The sequence below is a fragment of the Puma concolor genome, chromosome B2 (genome assembly GCF_028749965.1).
Source record: "Puma concolor isolate L17-30 chromosome B2, mPumCon1.1.hap2, whole genome shotgun sequence".
Classification (NCBI taxonomy): Eukaryota; Metazoa; Chordata; class Mammalia; order Carnivora; family Felidae; genus Puma; species Puma concolor.
This window is the reverse complement of record NC_141671.1, coordinates 32669844-32694222: the sequence shown is the minus strand read 5'-3', so window position 1 is coordinate 32694222 and position 24379 is coordinate 32669844. Positions and strand designations below refer to the sequence as shown.

Here is a 24379-nt window from a genome sequence, read left to right as displayed (position 1 = left end):
GGCCATGGTCGTGTGACGTAAACAGTTGCCGGGCAGTTTAGGCCATTACAGGTTGCAAGGAGAGGCGGTGCTTAGAGAAGTTCCCTCACCGTGCTCAGTCGAGCGGGAGTCGTGCGAAGAGGTGCGAGCAGAAAGGGCGGTTCTTGCGGGTGGCTGTAGGTTAGAGGGATCGTTGAACCGGGAGGGGCCCTGAGCCTTCTCCTTCCCCCAGACGCTGCGGGTATATTCCTTTGCCGGTTGTCCCAGAACCTGTCCTCAAGACTCACTGCCCCCACGTCCTCCTCTTTCTCCTACTTTTATAAAATGATGCTTCTATGAACACCGCAGCTCCCGGAGGTGAAACTGCTCCCTACTTCTCGCTGACTTGTAGCTTTCTGGTTGAGGCTAAGCCTTTAAGACCATACAATCCCATACCCACTTCCTAAGTGTCCAGAAGATGCCCGGCGGCGTGTTGGTGTCTACTGAAATCTCAGCGCCAAGAGGGCTTTCGAAGTCGCCCCCTCTCTTTCTCCTTTTCTTCTGACAGTCTATCATCCATGGTTTCCTCAACCCGTATAAGGGCGGCGCAGAGAAACCTGTTCCTAATATTCCTGGTCTCCAGCCGCCCACTGGCCTCTTCTTGGAAAGGGCAGGGGGATGCGGAAAAAATTCTGCTTCCCTCCCCTTAAGGCTGCGGGCTTTCGCTTTCGCTTCCCCTTTCCGACACATCTCCGGGTCCTAGGCGATCATGGCGCTCCTGGAGGTGTGCGGAGCCCCCCGAGGGCAGAGGAAGGATTGCGCTTTCTCCACCCTGGGCAGTCAGCTTCGCTCGGACCCTGGACACTACAGTTTCTCTCTGCGATCTCCGGAGTTCGCCCTCCCCCGAGGAATGCAGGTCAGGGCTGTAAGACACCCCGAGGGAAGGCGGGGAGGAGGGTGCAGGGGGATTGGGGGGGGGTCTCCCTTGAGACCACCCAGAGGCCAGGAAACCCAGAGCGGGCCATCCTTCCGTCAAGGAGAGCCGCGTCCAGCGCGCGGTGCCAGGGCGGGGGCCACGTGGGAATCGGGGGCCGACCGCCTGAGGGTTTGAAAGTACAGATTGGGGCAAAGAGTTAGAGGTGTGGTGGAGGAAGACCAGAGAGCTTTCCTGCCAGTTCTCCATCACACGCAAATCACGGAGCCTTTGGCATGGGGCTATTGTATGCTATAGGGGCCGTGGAGTGCCTTGGAAAACCGGCGAACTTTGGCTGTTAGCCTCCTCTCAGCCACTCAACTGTTGTGTCTTGGCTCAGTCACTTAGTCAAGCAAGGTCTGGGGCATCGCTTCTGTAAAATGGGGACATTATTAACAACACCCATTGTGGGGGTTAAAGGACTTATGAATGGAAAAAAAAAAACATTAAAGCCACCCTTACAATGTTTAGTTACGGCGAACATTTATTTCCTTTCGTATCTATTGTGCTGGAAAATGGAAAAGGTTGGTGTCACGTGCTTCTTCTTTTCCCAGGTCATTTCCTTGTAGAGATTGGTTATTAACCGTTCCAGTTATTGGTAGCTGGAGAATCTCTGCCTATCTCTTCGTTCTCAAAACTCTCCGAAGCCCTCTCCTGGAGCCCCGTGATTCAGAAGTTTTCAGTGCCCCTTTCTCTGCCTTTTCTCTCTCATTAGCCCACTGAAGTCTTCCAGTCCCATGGTGGGAATGGAGAAAGGAATGTTCAGATCGAGATGGCCCATGGCACCACCACGCTGGCTTTCAAGTTCCAGCATGGAGTGGTTGTGGCGGTGGATTCTCGTGCTTCTGCTGGGACTTACATCGGTGAGTGTGTGTGTTCCAGCAGGCAGAACCTGGGGAGCTGGGCCCCCCTCTCAGCAGGAGCCCAACATCTGCACCAAGGCAGAAGCAGATACTGATTTTGGACACACAGGGAGAGTTGCAGGGTCATTCCTCCTCTCTCAAAACTCCATCTTCTTCCAGCCACCTCAAGGTGTAATAAGGTGATTGAGATTAACCCTTACCTGCTTGGCACCATGGCTGGCTCTGCGGCGGACTGTCAGTACTGGGAGCGTCTGCTGGCCAAGGAGTGCAGGTAGGCGAGGCCTCTCATCTCCCTCCTAAGCCTTTTGGTCAATTCTGAGTCTGGGGACCTCCAGATCACTGCTCCTCATCCTTCCCCCTGTGCTAATGTAGTACTTCACCAAACAGCCTTTTGGTGATAAAGGCCTTCTGCCAAATCTCAGCCTGTGCTCCAGCTAGTAAGCCAGATAATTTGTCAGTCGTTTAGCCCTGGCATCATCAATCCTGGTGGGACGGTATCATTTACTAGGATTTCTTCACGTGGTTTAGATACTTTAAATCCCAAATCTCTCCCTGATCCTTAGATCCTACAAAACCATTCCTCCCAAATGCTTATCTCTTTAATCACTTCCTGTGTATCAAGTGGGTTGCTCAGAGATCCAGCCTTCTGCCACCTCTGAGTGTTCTGCCCCCCCTACCCTGTTGTACCCAGGCTGTACTATCTGCGGAACGGGGAGCGTATCTCAGTGTCGGCAGCCTCCAAACTGCTCTCCAACATGGTGTTCCAGTACCGGGGCATGGGCCTGTCCATGGGCAGTATGATCTGCGGCTGGGATAAGAAGGTGGGTGCTTTCCATTCTCCATATTGCCTTCGAACAGATGAGAGGCCAGGTTCCCCATCATACATTCCCACTCCCTGCCCTACAAGATGCGCGGCGCAGAGAACACTGGGTTATAGAACCGTTCCGGCATATCCATGGGCTGTTTCTGGGTCCAGATGTGGACTACTGTTTCATAAGCTTGTCCCTTTCGATAAAATAGCTGATTCCAACTTTTTTTCCTCCCAAAGTTCTGTGATTGTTACTAAGATGCGGTCCTGCAGTAACTCTTTTATCCCCTTTTTTGGCTCATACTTGAACCCGTTTGTTACTAAAAACTCCCTCCCCAATACCAACCTGGAACCTTCTTGCTTCCTATAGGGTCCTGGACTCTACTATGTGAATTCAGATGGGACTCGGCTCTCAGGAAATATGTTCTCCACTGGCAGTGGGAACACCTATGCCTATGGGGTCATGGATAGTGGCTACCGGCCCGATCTGAGCCCTGAAGAGGCCTATGAGCTTGGCCGCAGGGCTATCGTTTACGCCACCCACCGAGACAGCTATTCTGGAGGTGTTGTCAATAGTAAGAGACCAATGCTACCACTACCACACTCCCGGGTGGGGAGGGGGGATTTGAGATTGGGAGTGCCAGGGGAGGCACAGTAAGGAGGAGGTTTTCAGCATCAGAAGAGGGGCAATGACGTTCTAGTAATAAGGTATGTTTGCAGCCTATGTTTCAGCGTCTGTTATTGTCACCTTCCACGTAACACCATTGACAGAAACTTGGTGAAGTGAAAGGTGACTCCATGTTCATTCTCATTTGCCCACAGTGTACCACATGAAGGAAGACGGTTGGGTGAAATTGGAAAGTACAGACGTCAGTGACCTGCTGCACCGGTACCGGGAGGCTAGTCAGTAATGGCGGCGGCCAGACACGCCTTCTCTGGCAAAACGTGGCCGACTCAGGGACCAGGCCAGCTTACACCCCACAGGAAAGAGGGGCCTGACCTGAGCTCTGTGGAAGCGAACCAGCGGCCAGTGGGGGCAGGGTGGATTTTACCCTATTGGGTGTTCTCCGTTTCAAGGATCATTCCCCCTCCCCCAGCCTCTGGTTGCCCCACTAAACACAATAAAGGAAAATGGTTATAAGTGCCTCTGTGTCGTGGCCCAGTGGGCTTGAGGCTGGGGTTGTTGGGCGGAGGGGCAGGAAATAGAGAAGTTTTCCCTGAGAAGAGACCCAAACCCCTACCTAAGAAATGGGGCTTCACCAAACATTTCTCTTGGGCTTTCCTTCCACACTCCTCTCTCCATGCCCCCAGGAAGGCCGATCATTGTCTGTGGACACCTATTTGCCATTTAGTTTAGGTTAGGATCCTTTTTTATAGGGACGCGACCTGAAGACTCCTGTGTGGTCCATTGTTAATGGTCTGGGCGTCTGGGAGTAGGGTACTAGAGCAACTGTTTTTGACTTTGTGAAGTCAGATGAAAAAGCTTCCACCTCACATGTATATGGTGATTGTAAACATGGTACCATTTACCTCAAATAACACTTTGGAGATACTGGATATTGAATGCAAAGATGGACACTAGGGGTTCCATTTCATGATGGGTCATGCTCAGGTGGAAGATGACAGGACCATGACTGAAGAGGAAAAGGACTCCTTGAAGAGGAGAATATGAAGAAAAAGTAAGCAGGTTAGAAATATGAAACAGACATGAGGAGATTTTTTGAGTCACGCTGGAGGTGCGTGTCATGGGGTATGTCACCTCTTAAGGAGTTAGTCAAAGGACAAACCTGAAAGTAGGAAGTAGCTGAACAGGGAGCTTTCGCTCAACAGGGAGAGAGCCTTCAAATCCCAGAATGGCAAGGTTGGAGTGATTTCAGTAACCTCCTACTTCAAATCCCCCACCCCTCTTTAAACCAGAAGTGCCTCATTGGTAAACACCCCAGTAACAAAGGGGTAGTTTGGAATGCAAGTGATCCTTACTTTGGGGATATTTTGAGTTTGGCAGATTGTTTCAATCTGAAGAGTTATTTCTGGAATAAACATACCTGCATGTTCCATAGATGGGCCCTGGGTCAGGCGGGATTTAGAATACTGTTTACGGCTTAATCACTGTTAAAATACGCCAGGAAAAAAGTCCATTTTCCTCATATGCCAAAGGTGCTCCCAACGTATTTTGAAACGCAAATGTAGAGGCATCTGAACAAGTGCTCTGCTCAAGGTACTATGTTGAGGGGGCAGATGAAAGTGAAGAATCAGGGCCTTTTGGCTCAAAATCTGGTTAAGTGGAAACCCACGTAGGCCCTGGTGAAAGTGTCTGGAACCTTCTATCTAGGAGAGGTCCTGAGCGTTTTTCGCTCAGGATCTGGCCCTGTTTTGATCCCAGACCCTAAAACTGGGGCTTGGATGGAGGAAGAGGCAGATCTCAAAATAGGACCAGAGCTTCAGGTAGTAAGAGCTTGAGGCGAGAAAATCTAGTGGTTCTCCAACGACAAAACATCTCAGCTCTTGAAATAGCTTTATTTTACTTAATGACAATTTAAAACGCTTGCAACAGTGTTCTGTTCCAGAGTAACTGTTGCTAAGGGCAGGAAGCTCACTGCCAGGCTTGGCGAATGCTCGCCCGGCTCCACACTGGGGCTCCGCGGTCGGCAGGTGTCGCGCGTCCCCTGCTGGCGGCCCTTCCCGGAACCGGGGCTGGGTCTGGGGAAGAGAAAGCGAAAGCGGCGGGCGCCGGGACTCCCCAGCTCGAGGAGCGTGGCGGGCAGACAGAAGGGGGAAACGAAGGTGAGCCTGGGCGAGCGAGTTTCAGAGCTCGGGGCTCAGCACGTAGCAGAAAGCCCTCCGGAACTGCAGTCCCGAAGCCGCCGCTGGTGAGTTCGTGCGGCCGGAAGCCTGGAGCGCTAACGGACGCATCCCGACCCGCCACCCACTCCGCGCCCCCTGCTGCCCGTCCCCCTGGACCCCGGGGAGTGCGAGGGAGCCGGGCGGGGACCGCAGGGCGGCTCTTCGGAACTCGGCTGCGGCGGACGGGGGGGGGGGGGGGGGGGGGAGGGGTCGGGGGTCACGGGAATTTTTTTTAAAGGATGAGGCTCCTGGGGCGCCTGGGTGGCTCATTTAAGCGACCGATTTAGGCTCAGGTCATGATCTTGCGGTCTGGGGGCTCAAGACCCGCATCAGGCTCTGTACTGGCAGCTCAGAGCCTGGAGCCTGCTTCATATTCTGTCTCTCTCTCTCTGCCCCTCTCCCGCTCATGCTCTGTCTCTCTCAAAAATAAACAAACATTAAAAAAAAATTAAAAAAAAATGAGCAGAGGGATGAGGCTCCCTCTGCTCGGCAGAATGCCTTGTATGGTAGGAGGGACGTACTTATGGGCACCGGGGACCCAGGGGATCTTTCAGGGTAGGGGTGGGTAAAATGAGAAGCCGATGGGCGGGTTGGGCAGAGTCGGGACGGTGAGGCTAAGGGCGAGGATTGGGACCCCACCTCTGTAATTCCTCATCTTCCACCCATAGATAACACCATGCGCTTCTGTGGCCTGAGAGCCTGGGCCTTCCTGCTGTTGGCCGACTTGGCTCTACTCTGGCTGCTTCAGGGGACTCTGGGGGCTCTGTTTCCCCGAGGGCTTCCAGGCCTGTGGCTGGAGGGGACCCTGCGACTCGGAGGGCTCTGGTGGCTGCTACAGGTGGGAGGACTGCTAGGATTGGTGAGAACACTGCTGCCCCCTCTCTGCCTGGTGATCCCGCTGTTTCTCTCCCTGAGAGCCCTGGTTCCAGGGGCCTTGAGTGCTCCCCCAGTCAGAGTGGCTTCGGCCCCTTGGAGCTGGCTGCTGTTGGAGTACGGGGCTGCGGGGCTAAGCTGGGCAATGTGGGCCCTGCTGAGCTCTCCAGGAGCCCAGGAGAAGCAGGGCCAGGAGAACAACACAGACTTGATGTGGAAGCTGCTGAAGCTCTCCAGGCCAGACCTGCCTCTCCTCCTTTTGGCCTTCATCTTCCTTGGTGGTGCCGTATGGGGTGAGTCAGGAGAGGGCATCGTGAATTGGGGGTTGGCAAAGGTCCTTGGTGCCGGCACATTCATCTGTTCTCCTTCATACCTATTTCAGGGGAGACATGGATCCCTTACTATACTGGTCGTGTCATTGACATCCTTGGAGGGGATTTCAAGCCTGATGCCTTTGCCAGGGCCATCTTTTCCATGTGCGTCATATCCGTTGTGAGGTAGGTGATGTTTGGGTCCATTTGGTAGTCCCACATCTTTACAGGTACCCTCCATTTCCTAACTTTGTTTTCATATGCTTTTGTTCGCAAAGCATAAAATAGTTAAACTAAACATGCCTGTGTTTATTTATTCACCATTCTATTTTACACACCCATTCACTCATTCTTTCATTCACCATATTTACCCAACATTGTACTTCCATTCCATCCTTGTTACCCTTTGCTGAAACCAGTTACTCAAAAGTATTTATTGGTCAAGCCACTGCTTTTTTTTTTTTTTTTAAATCAGTCCTCTATTCTCTTTTCTTCTTTGTAGCATTTGGCATTTGAATAATCTCTTATTATTGATCTCTTTCTTCAGTTAGCTTTTATAGACTCCCTTTATACTTCCCAATCCACTCTATATCCTCTGGAGAATTTTTCTCCTTCTGTGAACCCTCAAATATAGTCTTTCCTCATGACCCAGTTCTTTGATTCTAAGAAAGCGTTTTCCTCTTGGGCGAGCTCAGCTCATCTGTGCAGGTGACTCCGGGATCCATATTTCTACACCCAGCCCCAATCTTATAATCCGGTTGCCTCCTTGTCATTCCCATTGGGTAACCCACTCTCATCTCACACTCCACATACCCAGAGCTCCAAATGTATCATACTCCCTCCTGGTCTTCTTGAAAGTGGCTTCCTCTTCTTATTCCCATTTATGAAATCATCAGTTTCCTAGGCTCCAAGCAGCAGTATCATTGATGCCTTTCTGATGTTCAGACACTAGCCCCCTCACTCTCTGCTTTCAAAGTGTTTTTCCTGTGGCTCTTTTCTGTCCATTCTCACTGTGATCTCCAGAGTTCAAACCCTCTTCATTTTACATCTGACGACCCCAGCAGCCTTCTAAACAGAGTAACTAGGTTTGTGTTAGAAGCCATATTTTGTGAAGTACTTGCTTCTATGCTTTCACATTTTTCCTTTAAGTTTTGTTGGAAAAGTGGTTGGTCTAAGAGGAATTCTCAACAGCAGGGACAGCAGAGATGAGGGAACAGCATGACTCTGGGGCTCCAGAGAATGGGCGGGCAAGGGAATTCATTGCTGTGGTTCCCACAATAAAGTATGTGGGACGAGGAAGAAAGACTTCAGAGTGGGGAGGAAAGAGACCAAGACAGAGGGGAAGGCTGGAGGGACAGCACCGAAGGAGGCCAGGTCAGAAGCAAGTCATAGGCTATTTCTCTTGACGACATCTCTTCATTGCTGTTACAGTTTTCCCTTGTGCCTTGCATGGAGTGAACCCCAGAAATGCTCATGGATTTGTATGTGTTGTGATTTTGCTCCCATATCTAGCTCACCATGACCTGTTTTTTCTTTCTCTGTTTATTCCTGCCCCTCCCCTTGTCTCCCTCTCTGTTTCTCTTCTGCCTCTTGTGGTACACTTTCTCCAACCTTGCATTTCTTTTCATTCCGTGATTTCTCCTCTGCTTCCCTCACTCATTTCCTCCTTCCCTGCATCTGTTTTCCTGTTCATCCCCTTTCTCCTCCCTACCCCACAGCTCCCTGTGCGCAGGCTCCCGAGGAGGCATCTTCACCTTCACCGCGTCCAGTATCAACGTGCGGGTCAGGGAGCAGCTTTTCTCCTCCCTTCTGCGCCAGGACCTCAGTTTCTTCCAGGAGACTAAGACAGGTGGGGCCTGGAGTCCAGGTGTGGGATTCCCCTGGACATTTCTTGCCCCTCAGTGACCACTACCCCTCCCCGCCCCACCCCCAAACAGTTTCTCTTCCCGCCTCCACCTGCCGTGCCCGCACAAGGAGCTGCTGTGCTCTTTGGGACAGGGTAGTGGGGTGGCTTCCACCCGTCTCTCTGCAACTGAGGGGGGTGTTTGGATGAGGGGGCTGTGTCAATGGGGAGGGTCGGGGCGGGGGGTGTCTCTGGGGCTCTTCCATTACACACCATTTCCTCCCCGGCTCTGTCCTCCCCAGGGGAACTGAATTCAAGGTTGAGCTCGGATACCAAAATGTTGAGCCAGTGGCTTGCTTTTAATGCCAATGTGCTCTTGCGAAGCCTGGTCAAAACGGTGGGGCTGTATTGCTTCATGATCAGCCTGTCCCCTCGACTCACCCTCCTCTCTTTGCTCGAGATGCCTCTGGTAATAGCTGGTGAAAAGATGTACAATGTCCGCCATCAGGTATGTGTGGCTGTTGGGGAATCTCCAGGGGAGAAGAAAGCTCTCCCAAAGGTCTTCTCTTCTCAGCCCCAAGAGCAGCAATTCTGACAGGCTTCAGAAGGGCCCTGACCCCTGGGACTTTATATAAATGTGTGTGTGCATATGTGTGTGTGCATGTGTGTGTGTGTGTGTGTATGTATGTGTGTGTTTGAGAGAGAGAGAGAGAGAAGGAGACAGGAAGGAGAGGGAGCATTTTTCTGGGGAGAGGATAAACTTTTTTTTTTAATTTTTAAAAAATATCTTATGTATTTTTAAATAGCATACAGAGAGCAGACAGAGGGGGACAGAGGGTCAGAAGCAGGCTCCATGCTGACAGCAGAGAGCCCAACATGGGGCTCAATCTCATGAACCCTTGAGATCATGACCTGAGCCGAAGTCATACACTCAACCGACTGAGCCACCCAGGCGCCCCGGGAGAGGATAACTTCTTATCAGATTCTCAAAGGAGTCTGTACATACCTTCCCCACAAAAGATTAAAAGTGCTGTCTTAGAGGGTTTTAGATAGAATTTTCCCCTTTATAATTAGGGGAGGGAATTTGGATGGAGTGTAGAGAAAAGTAGAAACACGGAGTCAGGAAGTCCTGAGTCTGAATATCAGCTCCACTTTCTCTCTTTTTACAAAGATTGTGGTAAAGTATATATAATGTAAAAATTACCATTTTTACTGTTTTTAATTATGCCATTTCAGTGGCATTAAGTGCACTCCACATTGCTGTGCAACCATCACCACCCTCCATCTCCAGAACTTTCTTCATCTTCCCGAGCTGAAACTCGGTACCTAGTAGATGATAACTCCCCATTTCCCCTCCTCCCGGCGCCTGGCAATGACCATTCTACTTTCTGTCTCTATGAATTTGATTACTCTAGGTATCTCATACAGGAGGGATCATACAGTAGTTGTCTTTTTGTGATGGCTTTTTTCATTTACTGTAATGTCCTCCAGGTTCATTCGTGTGGTAGAACGTGTCAGAATTTTCTTCCGCTTCAAGGCTAATCATCCATTGATGCATAGACCACAGTTTGTTTATCTGTTGCTGAACACTTGGGTAGCTTCCACCTTTTGGCTATAGTGAATAATGCTGCTGTGAACATGGGTGTGCAGATATCTGTTCGAGTCTCTGCATTCAGTTCTTTTGGGCATATGTCCAGCAGTAGAATCACTGGATCATATGGTGCCTCTGTATTTAATATTTTGAAGAGCCGCCATACTGGTTTCCACAGTGGCTGCACCATTTTACGTTCCCACTGGCAATACCCAAAGATTTCTGTTTCTCCACATCCCGCTCCAGCACTTGTTATCTTCTGTTTGTTTCTTCTTTATTACATTCCCCAGTACTTAGCATAGAACTGGAAGTTTGTACCTTTTGACCACCTTCCTCTAATCAATCCCTTATTGAACCTACAAACCGCAAGATCATGACCTGAGCCACCCCTGCCTCCGGTCTCTGGTAACTGCAGATCTGATGATCTCTTTTTCTGTGAAATTTTTTTTTTCTTTAGATTCCACATATAAATGAAATCATAGAGTATTTGTCTTACTCTGTCTAGCTCATTTCACTTAGTGTATTGCCCTCAAGTTCCATCCATGTTGTCGCAAATCGTGGGATTTTCTTCTTTTTTATGGCTGAATAAAATTCTGTTGTATACATATATGTACCACTTTTTAAAAAATAAGGACTGGGGTGCCTGGTTGGCTCAGTACTTCGGCTTAAGTCATGATCTCATGGTTCATGAGTTCGAGCCCCATGTCGGGCTCTGGCTCTGTGCTCACAGCTCAGAGTCTGGAGCCTACTTCGGATCCTGTGTCCTCCTCTCTCTCTGCCCCTCCCCCACTCATGCTTTGTCTGTCTCTATCTCTGTCTCAAAAATAAAATAAAAAGCATTAAAAATAAAAAAAAGAATAAAAAATAAGGGCCACCCTAATGGTTATGAAGTGATATCTCACCATGGTTTTGATTTGCATTTCCTTAATGATTAGTGGTGTTGAGCATTTTTTCATGTGCTTATTGGCTATTTTTATATATTTTGTGGAGAAATGTCTATTTAAGTCCTTTGCTCATTTTAAAAATTGGGTTGTGTTTTACTTGTTGAGTCGTAGGAGTTCTTTCAATATTCTGGAGATTAGCCCCTTATCAGATACATAATTTGGAAATGTTTTGTCCCATTCTGTGGGTTTCCTTTTCTCTCTGTTGGTGGAGTCCTCTGATACATGAAAGCTTTTAATTTTGATGAAGACCAACTTACCTGTTTTTTCTTTTGTTGCTTGTGCTTTAAGTGTCATATCCAAGCAATCATCGCCAAATCTAGTGTCCTGAAGATTTTCCCCTATGTTTTCTTCTAAGAGTTTTATGGTTTTAGCTGTGGTTTGGGTTTTTTGATCCATTTTGAGTTACATCCCCACCTTTTGTTAACTAGCTGTGGCCCTTTAGGAAAACTACCCCTTCTTTCTTCATTCAGACACTGAAACTGGTGTGAATTACCTTAAATGAAGGAACACAAATAGCGTGTATCTCCCACACTACCTAGCACTGAGAGCTTGGTAATATTTTGTTCCCTCCCTCTCTGCTGTCATGAGTCCTTCTGGAAAGAAATGGAAGAAGAGTGAAAGAGGACAGTTTGATATTTTTAGGTAGATCAGCAGAGCATCCCAAGGGCAGGAATGAGACCTGGGGGTGTCCTATCTTCTCCCAAGTCAGCCCCTCATATCTCCTGCCCTCCTTTTCCAGGCAGTGCTCCAGGAGATCCAGAACGCAGTGGCAAAAGCAGGGCAGGTGGTGCGGGAGGCAGTTGGAGGGCTGCAGACTGTGCGCAGTTTTGGGGCCGAGGAGCTGGAGATCTGTCTCTATAAGGAGGCCCTGGAGCGATGCCGGCAGCTGTGGTGGCAACGAGACCTGGAACATACCCTCTATGGGCTCTTTCGGAGGGTGAGAAGGCTGCATGGCAGGGGATGGAGGGGAGAGGTGAGGGGGGGTGGGGGCCAAGGGGGCTGGGGGTGTGGGGGAGTGAGGAGAGGTGGGGGGTGGGGGGTAGGACCTAGGTAGGGGCAAGGAAAGCAATTAGAAACTTCCAGCTCATCCTGGGGTCTCTGCTGTTCAATGTGGTAGGAGTGGGGAGGGCAAAGAATGTGGACTCTTTCTCAGTGCCTTTCTCTTTTTTTAAGTTTATTTGTTTTGAGAGAGAGAGAGAGAGAGAGAGAGAGAGAGAGAGAGAGAGCGCATGATCAGGGAGCAGGGGAAGGGCAGAGAGAGAACATCCCAAGCAGGCTCTGCACTGTCAGCATGGAGCCCAATGCGAGGCTCGAACTCACAAACCGCGAGATCATGACCTGAGCCAAAATCAAGAATCTGACACTTAACGGACTGAGCCACTGAGGTGCCCCTCTCAGTGCCTTTCTTTTCACCTTCCAGATGCTGCGTTTGGGAATGCAGGCACTGATGCTGTACCGTGGACTGCAGCAGATTCTGGCTGGGGACCTCACCCAGGGTGCACTGCTCTCCTTTCTGCTCTACCAGGAGGTGGTGGCCACGCATGTGCATGTGAGTCAGGAACCTGTGCATACTGTTTGTCCCCCTGTTTTCTTTCCTCTCTGGCCTCTGGGCCTTCGGCTTAATCTGCTGCCCTTAAAAATACAAAACAAAACAAAATAACCCCCAACTCATTGTGTTATGGAGAATTTCAAACATATGCAAAAAAAAAAAAAAAAAAAAGATAAACTGTAATGAATCTGCATGTACCCATCACCTACTTTAAAATTCTCAACTCATGGCCAGTCTGACTCCTCTGTACCCCCACCCATATTATTTTGAGGCAAATTGAAGATACAGTTTTATCTGTAAATGCTTTAGTACGTATCTCTAAATATCTCTATATTTACAAAATCTGGCCACAAAGCCCTCATCACACCAAAAAAAAAAAAAAAAAGTCAAGTAATTCTTCAAATTCATGCACTACAGTGGTTTCATACAGGTAACATATGTGTATGTACTCCATTTATCTCTCTCTTGTGTATATGTGTGGGGGCGTCAGCCATGAATGCTCAGTGCCTAGACCCCTTGAATTATTAGGATTTGCAAAACAAGGACACATTCCCCTTCCTCCATTTACTAGCCTATGCAGGGAGACTTCCCCTCATCTGATCTTCGGTTACCCAGTGGTACAGGTTGAGTAGGAAAGGCAAAAGAGCATTTAGTTCTTCCCCAATATTTACTGGTTTTCAAAAAATAATTAGTTACTTGGTCTTGATCTTTATTGTATAATTTTCCTAGATGTTTGTGAAACATCTACATGTATGGAGAATTGGGCTAGGTACACTGATGGCTGTAAAGATGAGGTGGGCACCGTACCTGCTTTTAAGGAGCTCCCTATCTATCTAGTTAGACAAGACGGAGTGTGCCCAAATGATACGGAACAGTGATAGGAAGGGTCTGGGGATAGAAATAGTGCCATATGGGAGGGGTGTGGACCTCTCCATCCTTTACGTTGTGAATTGGCAGAAGTGGGGTTTTGGGTTGCCTTTAAATTCCATCTAAATTACACATTTGAAGGTAGGGAATCCTTTTTTTAAAAAATTTTTTTAAGTTTATTCATTTTTGAGAGAGAGAGAGACAGAATGTGAACAGGGGAGGGGCAGAGAGAGGGAGACACGGAGTCTCAAGCAGGCTCCAGGCTCTGAGCTGTCAGCACAGAGCCTGACACCAGGCTCGAATTCACGAATCGTGAGATCATGACTTGAGCTGAAGACGCTTAACACACTGAGCCACCCAGGTGCCCCTAGGGGATCCTTTTTGGATGAGGGGAGGAGAGACTTGGCCAGGATGTCGCAGGGGAGCGTGTTAGGAGCTGGGGAGTTGGCGTCTGGGGAAGCTACGTTTGATTAGCTGACCCCTCCCTTTCTGTTTTCCAGGCCCTGGTATACATGTGTGGAGATATGCTCTGCAACATAGGGGCTGCCGAGAAAGTTTTCCAATACCTGGACCGAGAGCCAAATATGCCTCCTTTGGGGACGCTGGCGCCTTCCACTCTGCAGGGGCTTGTGGAATTCCAAGATGTCTCTTTTGCATATCCCAATTGCCCTGACCAGCCTGTGCTCAAGGTGTCTGAAAGGGGGAGGGAACCTGGACCCCTCGCTCCCAGGGGGCGAGGCCTGTAGACCATTTGCCTCTGAGAAGTTGATCTTACCTCTGACAGAAAGAGAAGGGGAGGGTCCGGAGGCAAGCCTCTAACTGTTTCCTGACTTTCCTAGGGGCTGACGTTCACCCTACGTCCTGGTCAGATGACTGCACTGGTGGGACCCAATGGGTCTGGGAAGAGCACCGTGGCTGCCCTGCTGCAGAATCTGTATCAGCCCACTAAAGGGCAGGTGCTGCTGGACGGGAGGCCCGTCTCCCAGTATGAACACTGCTACCTGCACCGGCAGGTGGGTGGGGAGGAAGAAGAGGGTTAGGAGGAGATAGGAGGGAAGAACCATGTGCAGACAGCATGGGAGATCCGTGGAAGAAACACAAGGAGCCCGTTCTTTTTTTTCTTTTTTAAGTTCATTTATTTGGAGAGAGAGCGAGTGTGTGTGTGTGAATGGGGGCAGGGCAGAGAGAGAAGGAGAGAGAATTCCAAGCAGGCTCCATGTCACGTGGAGCCCAACTCGGGCCTCGATCTTATGAACTCTGAGATCATGATCTGAGCCGAAATCAAGAGTCAGATGCTTAACCGACTGAGCCACCCAGGCGCCCCATGAAGAGTCCATTCTGAGGGAGGCAGATGAGGAGGTAAGGAGGATCCCTGCCATGGGGGTTTACGCACAGCCCTCTGTGCCCACCGCCTCTGCACAGGTGGCTTCGGTTGGGCAGGAGCCTGTGCTGTTCTCGGGTTCTGTGAGGGACAACATTGCTTATGGGCTGAAGAGCTGCGGTGATGAGAAGGTGATGGCTGCTGCCCGCGGTGCCAGTGCAGACGGGTTCATACAGGAGTTGGAGCATGGACTGGATTCAGGTACCTTCGGTCAGAAGAGAAACTGGAGATTCTTGGGGGTGTGGGTTGTGTCCCCGCAAGTCCATGTCTGGTGTTTCCTTGCCCTTTGCTTGGCTCCGACTTCTCCTTCCCCAACACCAGGAGTTCTTTAGTTGCCCATCCTGTCCGGGAATCTTTGTTCCCAACAGCCGGTGGGAGTAGTGCTCCCTCTATGAAGTGTGCTCCCTCTATGAGGGCAGCCCCCACAGGTCCTCACACCGGCTCTCATACCCCCTGATGCGTGCGAGGGGAAATACCAGTTGTACACTTGCCCCTGCTCCTGAGGAGGATGTTGTTGTGGCCACTGGTGTCTGAAGAAGGGTATTTCTCCATTTCTTCAGATGTAGGGGAGAAAGGGAATCAGTTGGCTGTGGGACAGAAACAATGTCTGGCCATCGCCCGGGCCCTTGTGCGGGACCCACAAGTCCTCATCCTGGATGAAGCCACCAGTGCCCTGGACGTCCAGTGTGAGCAGTCTGTAAGTACTGGTGTGGGAGGGCAGGACAGTGGGACCTGAGGAGGCACGTTTGAAGGACCAGTCTATGCAGAATTGGGCGGATGAGTCTGTGCCTTTTCAGGGGGTGGGGAATGGAATGGAGAATACCGGGTGTGGGAACACCCCCTCTTTCTCCACAGCTCCCTTTTCTATCCGCCTCCTGCAGTGGGACAGCTGAGAGGGAAGGGCAGTTTATCTTGCACTCATTCCAACTTTCTGGTCTTTCATGCTTTCTTCACCCTGTGCCATAAGAGATGGTGCCCACTGGGGACGTGGTGCCCACCCCGTTCTTACCTTTCTGAGGTGTTGTGACCCTCCCCCTTCAGCTGCAGGACTGGAGATCCCGCGGGGACCGAACGGTGCTGGTGATCGCGCACAGGCTGCAGACGGTGCAGAGTGCGGACCAGATCCTGGTGCTCAAGCAGGGAGAGCTGCTGGAGCACACTCAGCTCGCCGAGGGGCAGGACCTCTATTCCCGTCTGCTGCAGACACACCTGGAGGACTGAGGCCCCAGGACACCAAGCCCTCTCATGGCCACCTCCGTGACCCAGAGCAGCTCGTGCTTTCAGTTTCCCTGGGCTCGTGTCTCTGGGTAGTCATTCTTGGAGTCTGGGAGCATGCTGGAAGTTTGGACCACGTGTGCTCTTATTGCGGCTGGCAGTGGGGGGGAGGGGGGGGTGTTATCTGTGACCATTTCCCTGGTGCTGAGTAGTGTATTGTGATATAATACATCTATTTAAAAACTGTTTTCTTATTAAAAGAGGCTCATAAATATGGAGAACAAACTGAGGGTTGCTGGAGGGGTTGCGGGAGGGGGGATGGGCTAAATGGGTAAAGGAGCATTAAGGAATCTACTCCTGAAATCATTGCTTCACCATATACTAACTAATTTGGATGTAAATTTTAAAAAGTAAAAAATAAAGTCAAATTACAAAAAAATTGTTTTCTTATTACGTAAATGGCACATATTCGTAAAACTAACCCTTGTTTCACTTTCCAGAGGTAACCAACCGTAGCTACTACTTTGCCAGCTATCCTATCAGTGTCTTATCCGTTCTTTCAGATAAATATTAGCCAATATGACATAAATATTCACCAGGTTGCCTCTCTGTATCTTTCCCCATTCTCACTGATGTCTGTAGAGTATGGGGTGGGAGTAGAGCACAGTTCCCTAATTAACAGTGTTAAGACATTTGATAATATCTACCATTTATTAGAGTTTTAATATGAATAAGAACTATGCTAAATGTTTTTCAGGTATTATCATATTTAGTCCTTTTCCTCTCAACCCTATGAGATTGGTTGTTATTATCCCCATCTTACAGATGAGGAAACAGTCTCAAAGAGATTAAATAACTTCCAAGGTTATACAGTGGTGGAGTTGGAGTTGAATCCAGGCGTGACCTCTGAGTCCACAATCTCAACCAACAAATTATATTATATCTTGTGTTCATAATCTTGAATTCATAATCAGATCAGGTAAATGGCTCTGAATCCACTCTCTCTCTCTAGTCCCGTTGTTATTATAACTTGTATTTAGTCTTAGGGGCATCTGGATGGCTCAGTCAGCTGAGCATCTGACTCTTAATTTCGGCTCAGGTCATGATCTCATGGTTTCGTGGGTTCGAGCCCAGCATCAGGCTCTGTGCTGACAGTGTGGAGCCTGCTTGGAATTCTTCCTTTCTGTCCCTCTCCGGTTTAAGCTCTCTCTGTCCTCTCTCAAAATAAATAAATAAATAATTAAAAACTAAAACAAACAACTTTCATTTAGTCTTATATGATCTCATCTTCAAAGAAGTTTCCACACCATTGGTTCATCTCCTCCAGCCATTATTCATGAAGTCATTGTTTTCCTAGCAGACACATAGGGTGATGTCACTTCTGTGAAGTCCTTCAAGTGATCTTCATTCTTTTCTGCTCAGATCTTCCTCAGAGTATGCAAGGTGGTCCAGCCCATTTGTAGCCCCCTTTCCTGTTGTGTTAAGCTTCAGCCACAGCTAACTTCCTGCCCTCCTAAGTTCTTTGTGCCTTTGCATATGGTGTGTTCTTCCCATTCCCTGAACCACCCTTCCAATTTATCCCAAGTTCTTCAAGATTTAACTCAGTGGTCGGGTCTAGGAAGACTTTCCTTATCTCCTTAGTCTGGAGAAAGTACTTTTGTTGCTTCAGAGCTTGCCTTTTTCACAGCTTTTATTAAACTATCCTCCCACACCTTTGTTCTTCCACTAGACCATGAACTCCTGGATGGAAGGCTGTTTTTCTTATTAAGCTTCCTATTGACTACCTGGCACAGGGCTCCATTCATAGTAGACAATGAGCAAATGTCTGTTGCACAAATGAATAAATCTCAGTTCTCCCTACACACGCCAAGCACTGAAGATTCAAAGCCATGTACATTACTGCCTTTTGGGAAGGCCTTACCTTTGAAGGTTCCTATTCTAGGAAAGAGAAACTTTCACATTTCCAGAAACAGCAGGTACTTTCCAGTTCAAGCAATGAACTAGCCAGCATGTCTGCTGTTCTGGATTTTTTTTTTTTTTTTTTTTTTTTGCCTGGCAACTGTTGGGAACAGGGTGGGGTGAAAGTAGGTAGCTTCTTATGCAGATAAGCCTTTGCTTCATTCTGCTGTTTATGTCTTGACTATCACAGAGCATGAAATACCTGTTTGGAAGGAGAGAAATCTGGCCTGATTCCTTCCTTCCTCTATTTATACAATAGGAATAATAATTCCTGTATCTCTCAACCTTATGGAAACTGTAGCCCTCTGGAAGAAGATAATTTGTTAAAATTCTTTGATATCTTCACTATAATGACACCCATAGATTCCTAATACTTTAAGCCTGGAAGTCATCTTAAAAATAACTAGCAGTCAAATCTTATTTTAAAGAAAGGCAAACCAGCCTGAAATCACACGGCTAGTCAGTGATTGAGCTGGGAAGAAAACTCAGGCATCCAGATGGGCAGGTCAGAAAGTTGTAGCAGACCTTAGGATCTTAGGATATCTTGAAAGATGGCTATCTCAAGGAAACTCCCAGGTAGACCTGATGTCAGGGACACGTTCTGAAAATGTTCCCTGGTGGTGAAAGTGTGGACCTTAGGCAAATGCCTACAAGTGTGGTCTGTTTGGTAACCACAGATATTATTAATTCTGGTTTGTTCCAGAGTCCTAATTCTTTTTTAAAATTAATTAATTAATTACTTTTTAATTTATATCCAAATTAGTTAGCATATAGTGCAACAATGATTTCAGAAGCAGATTCCTTAATGCCCCTTACCCATTTAGCCCATCTCCCCTCCCACAATCCCTCCAGCAACCCTCTGTTCTCTATACTTAAGAGTCTCTTATGTTTTGTCCCCCTCCCTGTTTTTCTATTATTTTTTGCTTCTCTTCCCTTATGTTCATCTGTTTTGTATTTTAAATTCCTCATATGAGTGAAGTCATATGATATTTGTCTTTCTCTGACTAGCTAATTTCTCTTAGCATAATACCCTCCAGATCCATCCATGTAGTTGCAAATGGCAAGATTTCATTCTTTTTGATTGCCGAGTAATACTCCATTGTATATATATACCACATGAATGAATATATCCATTCATCCGTTGATGGACATTTGGACTCTTTCCATACTTTGGCTATTGTTGATAGCACTGCTATAAACATTGGGGTGCATATGCCCCTTTGAAACAGCACACCTGTATCCCTTGAATAAATACCTAGTAGTGCAATTGCTGGGTAGTTCTATTTTAAATTTTTTGAGGAACCTCCATACTGTTTTGCAGAGTGGCTGCACCAGTTGTCATTCCCACCAGCAGTGCCAAAGAGATCCTCTTTCTCCACATCTGCTGTTGCCTGAGTTGTTAATTTTAACCATTCTGACTGGTGTGAAGTGGTATCTCATTGTGGTTTTGATTTGTATTTTCCTGATGATGAGTGATGTTGAACATTTTTTCATGTGTCGGTTGGCCATCTCTCTGGATGTCTTCTTTGGAGAAGTGTCTATTCATGTCTTTTGTCCATTTCTTCACTGGATTATTTGTTTTTTGGGTGTTGAGTCTGATAAGTTCTTTATAGATTTTGGATACTAACTCTTTTTTTTTTTTAATTTTTTTTTCAATGTTTATTTATTTTTGGGACAGAGAGAGACAGAGCATGAACGGGGGAGGGGCAGAGAGAGAGGGAGACACAGAATCAGAAACAGGCTCCAGGCTCTGAGCCATCAGCCCAGAGCCTGACGCGGGGCTCGAACTCACAGACGGTGAGATCGTGACCTGGCTGAAGTCGGACGCTTAACCGACTGCGCCACCCAGGCGCCCCTCTAACTCTTTATCCAATATGTCATTTGCAATTATCCTTTCCCATTCTGTTGGTTGCTTTTTAGTTTTGCTGATTGTTTCCTTTGCTGTGCAGCAGCTGAGGTCAAAGAGGTTTTTGCCTGTTTTCTCCTCTAGGATTTTGATGGCTTCCTGTCTTATGTTTAGGTCTTTCATCCATTTTGAGTTTATTGTTGTGTTTGGTGTAAGAAAGTGGTCCAGGTCCATTTTTCTGCATGTCGCTGTCCCGTTTTCCCAGCACCATTTGCTGAAGAGACTGTCTTTTTTTCCATTGGATATTCTTTCCTGCTTTGTCAAAGATTAGTTGGCCATGCATTTGTGGGTTCATTTCTGGGTTCTTTATTCTGTTCCATTGGTTTGAGGGTGTGTTTTTGTGCCAGTACCATACTGTCTTGATGATTACAGCTTTGTAATACATCTTGAAGCCCAGGATTGTGATGCCTCCAGCTTCGGTTTTCTTTTTCTTTAATTTATTTTTGAGAGAGAGAGAGAGAGAAAGAGAGAGAGAGAGAGAGAGAGAGAGATCACCAATGGGGAAGGGGCAGAGAAAGAGGGAGACACAGAATCTGAAGCAGGCTCCAGGCTCCGAGCTGTCAGCACAGAGCCTGATGCGGGGCTCGACCCCACGACCTGTGAGATCATGACCTGAGCTGAAGCCAGAACTGACTTAACTGACTGAGCCACCCAGGCACCGCTTGGTTTTCTTTTTCAAGATTGTTTTGGCTATTCGGGGTCTTTTCTGGTTCCATACAAATTGTAAGATTGTTCTAGCTCTGTGAAGAATGCTGGTGTTATTTTGATAGGGATTGCCCAAGTTCTAATTCTTTTCATTCACCCCACCTACCCTCCAATGCCATTTGATCTTCTGGCCCCTCAACTTCCCCATCTTGTCACTTACCTTCAGCATCTTTTCTATTCAGTCATATTTTAATCTTTCCAAAGGAAGAAGGGAGACCTTAGGAAACTCTCATAGATTTTTTTTGGAGCCCCCAGAAAACCTCCCATTCCATCTGCTTTTCCCTGTGTGGAAATGGAGTTGAATTTCAAGTCCTTTATGCCCCAGCCCAATAGGGTAACCAACTTACAGTCCACAGTGCAGTTGTGATTCAAGAGGAGGAAGAGTGGAGTTGTCAGAATTTTGGGGAAAAGACTAGGGTGTAGGGAAAACAAAGATCTTCCCAGTTTTTGGTGCTGAGTAAAAAAGCACCCATCTTATTGAGTCTGATGCCCATCTGGTGGTCCTAGGAAATACTGGGTTTTGAACTAGAGTTTTATGGACTTACAAGTTGTAATAATTTAAATTTATTTTATTTTACATTTCTTTATTTTTTGAGAGACATAGAGAGAGCACAAGTTGGGGAGGGGCAGAGAGAGAAGGAGACACAGAATTCGAAGCAGGCTCCAGGCTCCGAGCTGTTGGCACAGAGCCCAACGCGGGGCTCGAACTCACAAACCATGAGATCATGACCAGAGCCAAAGTCAGACACTTAACTGACTGAGCCACCCAGGTGCCCCAAAAATTGTAAGAATTTTAATGCCAATAATCATTCTAGTGCTATACTATGTGCCTGACTTGTATCTTCTTACTTTATCTTCAGGATAATCCTATGTGACAGATATTACTATATCAATTCTAAGAATGAGAAAATGGAGGTTCAGACACATTTACTAACTTGCCTGCATCACAAAGCTTTGGAAAAGATGGACTCTGCCCAGCTTTACTACAAAACTCCTTGAAAGAGTTGCCTATACTCCCTCTATCTGCTTACCTTCTTACTATTTCCTTTTTTAAAGATACAATTTATTTGAATAGGCCTTTATATTAATGTGATTTAAAATTCAAAAGCCACAAAAAGGTATACAAAGGCAACTCTCACTCCCATCCTTCTCATGGTTTACCAAGACCCCTTGCATGCACAATCCATGTTCCAAGCTTTATGATTGTCCTTCCAGGGAAATTTTATGAAAATTTAAGCAAATATGTGTATATGTTCTTGTTCCCTATTTTTTACAAAGAGCAGGTCCTTAGACCCACTGTTGTGAACATTATTTTTTACACTTAGAAACATATGTCTATATAGTATTCTGTTTTATGGAAGTACCATATTTCATTTAACCCGTCTTCTCCTATAGGTTATTGGAAGTCTTTGGTTTTATAAACAATGCCTTACATAAACATATTAATACACATGTGCAAGAATATCAGTAGGATAAAATTCTAAAGGGGGAGTGGTTGAGTCTAAGTGTATATATATTACTAATATTGATACTTGTTGCAAAATTGCCTTCATATAGCTTATATTCATGCACAGTTCCATCAGCAATATACGAATCCATCTGTTTCCTCACCAACACAAAGTGTTAATTTAAAAAATAATCTTTTTAAGTTTATTTATTTATTTTGAGAGAGACAGAGACAGCATGAGTCGGGGGTGGGGGGCAGAGAGAATCCCAAGCAGGCTCCACACCATCAGTGTAGAGCCTGATGTGGGGCTTGAACTCATGAAACTGTGAGGTCATGACTTGAGCTGAAACCAAGAGTCTGGTGCTTTACCAACTGAGCCACCCAGGTATCCCAAATGTTGTTAATTTTTTAGATTTCATCAATCTTATGGATAAAAAATGATATTATATGGTATTGTCATTTGTTTTTATTACCACTTACATAAGAAGGATTCTAAATTCAGCAAGAAGAACTGGGACACAAAGATGAGAAACACACACACACACAAAACAACAGCAGCAAAACATCTGTGTAAAATATTGGTAAATTAGGGGTGCCTGGGTGGCTCAGTTGGTTAAGTGTCTGACTCGATCTCGGCTCAGGTCATGATCTCACGATTCATGAGTTTGAGCCCCATGTTGGGTTCTGCGCTGACAGTGTGGAGTCTGCTTGGGATTCTCTCTCACCCTCTCTCTCTGCCCCTCACCCACTCATGGTACTCTCTCTCAAAATAAATAAATTAAAAAAAATATTGGTAGATCAGAATAAGGAAAGAAAAATGACTATAAAAATCACTAACAGACATGACTATTAAATGTAAGAAAATGATGGAACAATCACAACATGAGAATGAGGCAAAGTAAAACATTGTAAAGCCTTTGTCTTATTTGGAAGGAGGGTAGAGATTAACTTTGGATATTGCCAATTTAGGTAGCCATGTTAAAAATGTAGGAGTAACTCTTAACTAATACAATTAGAATTTAAAATTCCTCTTTATTTATTTTTATTTAAAAAATGTTTTATTTAGTTTTTGGGAGAGATGATGTTAGCAGGGGAGGGGCAGAGAGAGAGGGGAAAAGAGGATCTGAAGCTGGCTCTGTGCTGACAGGGTGACCACAGCGAGCCCAATGTGGGGCTCAAACTCAAGAACCACACGATCATGACCCAAGCCAAAGTAGGATGCTTATCCAATGGAGCCAGTAGGAGGAAATTAAAATTAGATTAAAATTAATTAAAATTAAAATTAGATTAAAAATCTTATGCCAGTAGGAGGAAATTAGAGAATACTTTAAAATGTAATCAATTTAATATGAATGATGAAAGGAGAAAAAAAAGGAAGCAAAGAAAGAACATAACAAAATAGAAAACACAATAATAGTAGAAACAAATTCAGATAATTTAATAATCCCAGTAAATGTAAACAGCTTGAATATGGAGTTAAAAGAAAAAGGTTTTCAGATTGGGTAAATAATACAGTTGTCCTTATCTAAGGGGGATACATTCTAAGACCCCCCCAGTGGATGCCTGAAACCACAGATAGCAACTGAACTCTATGTATAGTTTGTTTTTCCTATACATGCATACCTTGGTAAAGTTTAATTTATAAATTAGGCATAGTAAGAGATTAACAACAAAAATTAACAGTAAAATAGAACAAATGTAACAATATGCTGTAATAAAAGTTTTGTATTGTCTCTTTCAAAATATTGTATTGTACTCACCCTTCTTCACCTTGTGATGATGTGAAATGATAAAAGGACTATGTGATGAGATGAAGTGAGGCAAGTGATGTAGGCATTGTGACCTAGCATTAGGCTGACCTTCTGACCTGATGTCAGAGGGAGGATCATTGACTTATGGGCAGTCACTGAAACTGCAAAAAGTGAAACTGTGGGAAAGGGGATCACAAAATCCAGTTATATGCTCTTCTCATTAATCACAAAGAAAACCTAAAGACATGAAAGGGTTAAAATCAAGACATGCAATAAGATACACAAAACTAACACTAACAGAAGACAATGTAGTCACTTTGATATCTAAAAATATAGTCTAAGACCAAAGGCATTAGTAGAGACAAAGACGATCACTGCATAATGCTAGCAAGAAGTCACTAGAACATTATACTAAAACAGGGTCAATGTACACCTCGCAAAAATGCCACAAAATGTGTCGGAAAATATAGACACAATTATAAGAATAAACTGACAAATAGAAACATATTTCTCAATAATTATAGATTAAATGGAAAAATGAGTAAGGATATAGAACAAGCTTACTGATGGCCTTGTCTGTAGTATTTGAAA

General features: G+C 46.4%; 2 protein-coding genes and 1 long non-coding RNA gene across 3 annotated transcripts in view; all 3 read left to right on the top strand.

The window, feature by feature from the left end:
* LOC147580878 (uncharacterized) overlaps positions 1–24379 on the top strand; it is a 151932-nt gene that overhangs the window by 24991 nt on the left and 102562 nt on the right. The gene's annotated exons all lie outside the window — the stretch shown is intronic.
* PSMB8 (proteasome 20S subunit beta 8) lies at positions 62–3746 on the top strand. Its single transcript, XM_086706540.1, has 7 exons — positions 62–121; positions 722–874; positions 1647–1794; positions 1954–2065; positions 2486–2615; positions 2973–3177; positions 3425–3746. Exons 2-7 carry the CDS (start codon positions 728–730, stop codon positions 3511–3513), a joined length of 831 nt encoding a protein of 276 aa, XP_086562666.1. The 5' UTR covers positions 62–121; positions 722–727; the 3' UTR covers positions 3514–3746.
* Positions 5295–16266, top strand: TAP2 (transporter 2, ATP binding cassette subfamily B member). The gene is made up of 12 exons (XM_086706527.1): positions 5295–5472; positions 6115–6612; positions 6702–6816; positions 8349–8479; positions 8776–8981; positions 11748–11945; positions 12429–12557; positions 13925–14113; positions 14264–14437; positions 14847–15006; positions 15366–15502; positions 15847–16266. The coding sequence occupies exons 2-12, from the start codon at positions 6123–6125 to the stop codon at positions 16024–16026; spliced, it is 2109 nt and encodes a 702-aa protein (XP_086562653.1). The 5' UTR covers positions 5295–5472; positions 6115–6122; the 3' UTR covers positions 16027–16266.

What these genes read in the sequence shown, in the direction of transcription:
- TAP2 (XM_086706527.1), top strand. Translation starts at nt 6,123, where the DNA reads ATGCGCTTCTGTGGCCTGAGAGCCTGGGCCTTCCTGCTGTTGGCCGAC. An exon ending in TGCGTCATATCCGTTGTGAG is followed by an intron (nt 6,817 to 8,348) that starts GTAGGTGATGTT and finishes CCTACCCCACAG; the next exon opens with CTCCCTGTGCGCAGGCTCCC. An exon ending in TGGTGGCCACGCATGTGCAT is followed by an intron (nt 12,558 to 13,924) that starts GTGAGTCAGGAA and finishes TCTGTTTTCCAG; the next exon opens with GCCCTGGTATACATGTGTGG.
- PSMB8 (XM_086706540.1), top strand. Translation starts at nt 728, where the DNA reads ATGGCGCTCCTGGAGGTGTGCGGAGCCCCCCGAGGGCAGAGGAAGGAT. An exon ending in TTCTGCTGGGACTTACATCG is followed by an intron (nt 1,795 to 1,953) that starts GTGAGTGTGTGT and finishes ATCTTCTTCCAG; the next exon opens with CCACCTCAAGGTGTAATAAG. An exon ending in TCTGCGGCTGGGATAAGAAG is followed by an intron (nt 2,616 to 2,972) that starts GTGGGTGCTTTC and finishes TGCTTCCTATAG; the next exon opens with GGTCCTGGACTCTACTATGT.